Source organism: Ursus maritimus, unplaced genomic scaffold, assembly GCF_017311325.1.
Source record: "Ursus maritimus isolate PB19 unplaced genomic scaffold, ASM1731132v1 scaffold_1, whole genome shotgun sequence".
In the NCBI taxonomy this organism is placed as follows: domain Eukaryota; kingdom Metazoa; phylum Chordata; class Mammalia; order Carnivora; family Ursidae; genus Ursus; species Ursus maritimus.
Window position 1 is genome coordinate 31,889,739 of NW_024423343.1, and position 8,052 is coordinate 31,897,790.

The window sequence follows — 8,052 nt, forward strand, 5'->3', positions numbered from 1 at the left end:
AGTTTCACCAAGATTTTGGTGTCCAATATTTTTAAATTAGACACGAAACATACCCTCACACAACCATTTTTAAAGTCTCTAGAGCTGTACAATAAACCATTAATGTTGGTTATGTCTGGGTGGTAGAATATAAAAAACTTTTTACTTATCCGAATTTCCTAGTACAGCTGTAATGAAAATATTTCTATAAAAAGAAACTCAATTAATAATACTTGTATTTACCAATCTAACAGGGGAATACAGTAAGAAATCACATATACTGATGAAAGAGCTTACACAGAAAAACAGAGATATATAAGCAAAGAATGACACAAACCAACAACACAAAGAGAGGACAAGAGAAACAAGACACACATACATAGAGGCTCTGAAAAAAACAAAATAAAGCAGCGGCCCTCTAGAGAAAGGATAGATGTTAAAGTGACATCTACAGAGATTTATAGAAGCACATATAAAATTGTCATATGTGACTCCTGCCATAGGTTAGACAATGCAAGTGGCACTTTCTGAAAACTTACTTTTCCTAGAATTTGAAAATAGATGACTTTCATTTTAACATTGATGCTTTTAATGGATTACACTTTCAAAAAACAACAGAGGCTCAATTTTGTCACTGTTAAAGCAAAGATGCTGTAAACAAATCGATTCCATATTAATTATTTTGAAGTTCAAATCTAAAGTCACACAACAGCTGAATTAAACAATCAATACTTCTATATGCTAGCTCACTGAATTTCAAATGAGTCAAAAAATAGACTCAGAGAAAACAGAGTATAATAAACTTTATGAAATACTTACTTAACATTTTGATCTGCAGAGCTATGAACCGGCTTTCCCACTGTCTGGACCTCCTTTGATTAGGTAAAGCTGAATGATCTGAATTTAGCAATTTAAAATAGTTCTCCAAAATAGTGCTAGTTTCCACTTGACGCTGATCAGAGCTGCTAGTGAGAAGGATATGTACCACTTCTGTAAGGCACTTCAGAGTAAGTTCTACCTTCCTACCGACTTCTTCAGGATGTCCATCCTCCCAGGAATCACAATCTGCCAAAACTCTCATAAGAACTTCCATGGTGGCTGGAGAAATTGCTTGCAAAGCATTCCTCTGAAACATGAGAGATAATAAAAATGAAACCCAAACCTAACTGAAGTTCTATATGTTTGCAAAAATAAAGAAAGTTTAATAGATCTGCAGACTTTTTCTTTTAATAAATCAATAAATTTTAAGCACATATTTTGATAGACACTGCTAGTGTTTTATGCACATTAAGTCTTCATTTCCTTGTTAGATTACTAGATTTTCATTTTTATTCAGACAGCAATTTGCCCACATAGAAACTTGTTTACCACCCTCCCTTGCAGCTAGGGGTAGCCATGTGACATAGTTCTAGACAAGAATATATGCCAGTAGACTATGAAGGAAATATAACTTTACAAATAAAAACAGAAGGACCCTTTGTTTTGGCCTTTTCATATTCTTCCTGCCTGGAATGCAGACATGATGCTTGCAGCCACCTTTAAATCATGAAGAAACAAACCCAAGAATTAAAGTAGTAGGCTAAAGAGAGCAGAACAGGAATGTGAAAGGACTTAGTCCTTGACAATACCATGGAGCTGCTGTACCAGCCCAGAACTGCCCATATCTGGATTTCTTATGCAAACATAAAAACAAAAACAAACAAACAAAACCTTTAATTTGGTTAAGATTCTCTAGGGTTTTGTGTTGGTTACAGCAAATCCATCCCAAATGATATAGATATATAAGAGGACTGGCTTGACTGATTGTACAAACATATTTCTGAAATTTTAAGTACCTAATTGAGGTGATCCATTAAACTTGGAAATAATATATATTGCCTAAAACTGTTAAGATGATATATAATGAATCCAAACATAATTATGCAAAATCATCTGAAAGTAACAGCACTTAGGCCATTAGAGCTTGTTACTATCAATATAATAAATAATATCGGTAGCAAGTGCTACAATGGAAGAAACTGGCAATCGAACACCCATTTTCCTCCACTTCCTTATTAAAAAAAGCCCTGATGTTTTGCTGGACATGTGCCTACCAGAAATAAAGATTGTATTTCCTAACCTCCCTTGTTGCCAAGGAGGCCGAGAAAGCAAGTTTTATCAAATTTTTTTATCAGGATTCTATCTTTTTTGCAGTTATCTCATGGAGTTTGGCAAATGAGATAAAAAAATATGAGTGTCAGCTTTTCAGTATCTCCTTTAAAGATAGCTGGCATGTGCCATTTTTCTCCCTCCTCATCTCCGCATCCATTTTTGTGCCAAAAACGCAAATGGCCAGAACTCTAGAAGCTAATGTTGTAGTAAAAGGAATAATAACAAATTGACATTCAGAAGGAACCTGGATCCTTGACGATCCTAGAGTCACCAGATTAACTCTATTCTGCTTACTGCTATTTTTTTTAATGAGGAAAGAGTAAACTTCTAACTTATGCTGTTATATAATAGTACTTACTACTAATTACAGGAATCACAAATCTAACTGATAGACCTGTGACTTACCTAATTCCTATAAGCACTTTACATATATTATATATTATTTGGTCCTGATGACTATCTTAGAAGTGTTACTGTTTCCATATTATAAATAAAGAAACTAAAACACATGTAAATAAAGAAACTAAAACACATGTCAATAGTTTATCCAAGGTCACACAACTAGTTAGAGATGGACATGGGATTCAAACCTATGTCAGTCTGTCTCCACAGCCTATCCTCTTAACATATTACAAAACAACAAATATGCCAATGGGAAGCCCAGGCATGATGCTCGGAGAAAGACGACCAGTCATGGGACTTCAATTTTTCTGCTGTTTATGACAAGGCCATTCTTACACCTTTAGATATTTGATTCATCTAAATATCCTTGTACTTACTTTATATTCAATAAATAACCTTCTGACCTCAAAACAGATATAACTACAGCTATAACCTGATTATAAGGATTGTGAGTGCTTTTAGTACATAAAATAATAAATTGGCCTTCTAGTATCTACTTGATTTCTATGTGAGTCTTAATTACTGGAAGTCTCTCGGGGCTTGATTACCCCTGGGCACCAACAAAAAACAAGTCTGTGTGTTGAAAATGGTAATGGGATCCAACCAGCTTCTCCACTAGTCAAAACAATGTCATTTCCAATTTTATTCATGTATACTTATTAATCCTTATTTTTAGTAGCAGAGAAATGATGGAAATGGGTAGATATCGATAGAAAAGAAGAATATCAGCTAATAAAGGAAGGGGACAAAGCAAACAAACTGAAAAATAAGATTCTAGTCATTATCCCCCTCACAAAAAACAGACTCTTCTACTAGAGTGAAGAGGAAAAGGCAAGGTAACCCACTAGCAAACCCAAGTAGTATTATTAGCAATATCTGTAACTTAGTTACCAAAAGAAATCCTACGTATTTTCATATTTTACTGTTGTTGCAATGTCTTGAAACACCATGTATGTCTATTTTTGAAATTGCACTTATTACTAGACTTGTTGCTATATCTCCTTAGTGTGTTATAAAAACACATCACTATGTTACAAATTTATCTTAATATTTTAGTAACTGCATTTTAGCATAACTAGTTTCCTTTGCGATCTTTTATGTATTTTATTTTATGTATTTGAAATATTCCAACAAGGGGCCTTACACACTGTCAACAGCATATGCAGTACAAGGAGTGTTAGAAACTTCTGATCTAAACTGTATGCTTACAGAAAACATATAGGATGTTCTTCTGAATATAATCCTGTTTTTAACTAGTAAAGTTTACCACAGACAACTTTTAAGATGCTCACCTTCAAAAATAAAAAATTAAGTATCACTAGAATTTCTTTCTTGTGAGTAAAAAGCTAGCTGAGATTATTGAAAAAAATGCATATAAACCTTGTATATATGCATTTAGAAATTAAGACAGAAGAGTGGTTAATTCATATATATTTAATTTTGAGTTTGATTTCATCATGTGAACTTACAAGGGCTGACTTTATACTCTAAAGTAAGAACTAGTAGCTGAAAGTCAACATAACTAAGAACTTAAAATAAAAAAATTGTTAATTATGGTTATTTATGCAGTAATTTTTGTTAGTGCTAATATTATTAGGTTTTTAAAGAAGTTTTAAATAACAGATTAGTTTTAAACAAGATATAAACTCAGAAAAATATTTGTGTGGTTCATGAAATTATAAAAGAACAAAGAATACATTAAATAATCCACGGAAAACTTTTCGCACTGTTAACTGTTGTTTTAAATATTAACTTTCAACACTTTCCTCACCTGCCCACCGGCTACAATGGCTCCAAAGAGATGCAATAAGCAACACTTAAGACTTTCCTTGAGATGTTCACTTTCCTGAAAACACTCTGTGAATATAATACACAAATAAACAAATAAGATTTCTCTTTCACAGCATGATTTATCTCTAAGGAACGTCTGACACTGAAACATTAAAAACCATTAAAAGGCTAAAATTTGTTAAAAGGTAAGGTTGATATGCATTTTTTCATAGTAAAGGAAAAGAGAAACCAACTATCAGGTAGTATTTTAGATAATTTATTTAGGTGATCTCATTTAATTCTCATAATACTCCATATGAGGATATTTTGCCTTCATTTATAAATGGGCAAATGAAATGTCTTGCCTAAAATTATAAAGCTGCTAAGTGACAATGTTAGAAGCTAACTGAAATCTGACATAAAATTAGTGTTTTTTTATACTACTACTACTTCCTCTTATTAGTATAATTGACTATAATTATTCACTTATAAAATTGGAAGAGTTGCACAAAAAGATTTCCTGGGTTTACTCCAGGGCAAACATTCCAAGTTCTGGTACCAATAAAAACCCTCTTTTAATATTATAAAGTATTTTATTGTTTTCAAAAGGTTACACATGCACATGACAAAGAATAATTAAAACAGCATAAAAGAACTGTGACAAGGAAAAGTAAGTCTCCCTCAAACCTACTCTTCAATCTACCATGCTCCCCGTACCTTAAAAAAAAAAAAAAAAAAGCTATACCTATACCACAGTGTTGTGTTTTTTGTTTTTAACATTAGTGTATACTGGATATTATTATGTCTTAATATATACATCTTCCTTTTTGATTTTTATGACCACTACAATGATGTACCTTAATTTACTTAACAAGTTCTCTACTGATAAACTTTTATATTTTCCTCTTCATTTTGATACTCTAATAACCCAGTAATGAATATTTTTTTGCATATATCATTACATATATAGACAAGGTATAACAACAGAATTATTTCTAATTTTATACATAATAAACATTACCAAAAAGAAACAGCTTTGAGGTAAATGTATTGATAGAAATCTATATTTAAAAAACTAAATGATTCCAGCTATGTTGGAATACCTGTCACTATACAAGGCTTCCTGCTAGAAATAACTAGAAAATTAGACAAAATAGGTAGAAATTTATGCACTCTAGAAATTTTCCTTCTTTCAAGAGAAACAAAGTAAGCTCAAGGATTATCTCAGCTTCTTGTTGTAGACATGTTCTGACCAACTGCACAGGAAAGGAGAACCCTAAAAGAAGACAGCTATTTGTTGAGTTACAGATAAAACATTTGGGGAGGCCCAGGTAACTGGAATTTGTGAAGCAGTACAGGAGTGAAAGAAGCCATACAGAAAAAACACTCCAGAAATATTAGTAGGGCTCATTTTAAGTCAAAGTATCAATCCTTACATGATACTGTGAAATCCCACAAGACAGGCAAAAACCTACCAAGAAGTTTTAAGCTGAGTAACTATCAGATTTTACACAGAGCTGCAAGAAGACAGAGTTCTAATCAGCCACAGGAGACACACAGAAAACATATAAAGGATATAAAAGGATATAAAAAGACATACCATGTAAACTCTAATCATAAGAACGCTGGAGTGGCTATATTCATATCTGACAAAGCAGGCAAGAAATATTATCAAGGTAAGGCAATATTGCCATAGGTAAAAAGGGAAATGTCATTATCAAAGACAGGAAATGAAAATGAAACTCACTTTTTGAAAAATCTATAATAGTTTATTTTATAAAGACTTTACATTTATAAGTACTTGCGATAACATCTTTGGGATAAACTATCAAAATATGTGCACAATCTATATTCTGCAAACTATAAAATACTGTTTGAAGAAATAAGTAACAAATAAATAATGAGATTATCAGATTCATGCATTGGAAGTCTCAGTATTCTTAAGATGTCAATTCTCCTAAAATGGTTCCTAGATTCAATACAATTCCAAACAAATATCCCAGCAAGCGTTTTTGTGAAAATATTAAAAAATGGCTTCTAAAATGCATATAAAAATGTAAAGGATCCAGAATAGCCAAAAAATTTTTGAAGAAAAACAAAGTTGGAGGACTTAATGATTTCGAGACTTAACATAAAGTCACAATAATCAACACAGTGTGGTAATACCGTAAGGGCAGATATGCAGAACAAAAAAAGAGAATCCAGAAATCAGCCTAGTTTCACTATCTGGCTGAAGCCAGTATCACTACTGGTGGTCAAACAGAGTGGGCACTGCAATCGTCTTCACCAAGCACTCAAACAAAGGACTATTTCTGTCTTGTTTTAATTCTTAGGAAAAAAAAGAAAAGAGAACTAAAGCAAATACGGCAAAATGTTATGGCCAGATCTGACAAATTTGAGTAGGAAACACAAGATATTCCTTGTATATATTCCACAAGATTTTCTGTATTCTTGAACTATAGCATAATCATTTTTTAAGAAAGAAAACTAAAATCTACATAGGTCACACATACAGTAGCCAAATTTCTTTTAAGTTTTTTTAACTCACAGTAGTATTTAATAAGTGCCACAACAGTAAAAAAAACACTAAAGCTCATCCTTTAAAACCAGAACAGCCAAGTGAAAATTCAGCACAGAATTTTTACTTTAAAAATGTTTAAAAATTAATAAGCAATAAATTTATATACCTGTGTTTGTGTGTGTGTGTGTATGCACGTGTGTGTGTATGCGTGTCTACAGAAAGAAAAAGAACATACTGGGAATTCAACTACTATGTTTTTCCCTCTTTCTAGAGATATGACATCATGTTTTCTGGTCAGTAATGTTCTATCAAACACTCTACTGAATCAGAGCAAACAGATGTTTGCTATCCTACTCATGTTGAGCTGCTTATACCCGTGGAAGCCATCTTCGCAGATTTTGACAAGAAAAAGGAACTCTTTTCCTCAACAGAAAACCTAATGAACTGATTTATACAGAAAGGGTTTTAGCAAACCTACACAAACACTTAACATGCTATAAGAAAAGGATACCATTTAAACTTACCTCCAGCATAAGTATACATTTATTGGAGTTCACTAAAATAGAAACACCAAGGCAGAAACCATTTTTGCTTTCACAGTACTAATAATTAAGAAGCTCACAGCATATATTAATTTGATCTTTAAGTGGATAATCATGGAAGTTCTAAGATTACATCCACTAGGTTAGCCTGAGTATTCATCTATAAAAATATTTTTTCAAAAATGCTTAAAAGGAGTTCAAGAAACTCTGGAACTACATCAGGACCAGCAGAAGACAGTGATACAAGGATTGCAAACGTAACACTAGAAATTTATGTTCACATGTAGCTTTTGGGTAAAGGATACCTCTCTCAGTTGATTCCTATAGCCAAGAATAACTGTTACAGTAGGAGCTTCAGAAATTTCAAGATGATTAGCTGGCTTAACACCCTGAAAATACTTCTAGTCAAAAATCCCAGTGAGACTGCAGGACTCAAACTCTGATGCATTAAAAACCTGAGCATACAAAATGCCTGTTGGGACATGCAAAGCCTGTTGGACCAAAGAGGGTTGGTAATAGTGAGTTTTTCAACACTGACACATCAACATGTACGCTGGGGAAGAGGCCCCCAGGTGGAATGCTGGCCTTGGGACTGCTCTAGAAGAGCCTAACTCAAAATTCCAAGAAAGGTGTCTACTAGGCCGGTGGTGGCGGGGGGGGGGGGGGGGGGGGGGGGGGGGGGGGGGG

General features: G+C 33.3%; 1 protein-coding gene across 1 annotated transcript in view; it reads right to left on the reverse strand.

Moving 5' to 3' along the window:
* The window catches only part of NBEAL1 (neurobeachin like 1), a 186,347-nt gene that overhangs the window by 132,215 nt on the left and 46,080 nt on the right, over nt 1-8,052 (reverse strand). Inside the window, exons 7-8 of the mRNA XM_040641841.1 lie at nt 4,304-4,389; nt 799-1,105 (exon numbers count right to left, since the gene is read on the reverse strand). Of these exons, the coding sequence (XP_040497775.1) occupies nt 799-1,105; nt 4,304-4,389 (393 nt within the window). The remainder of the gene's footprint in view (nt 1-798; nt 1,106-4,303; nt 4,390-8,052) is intronic.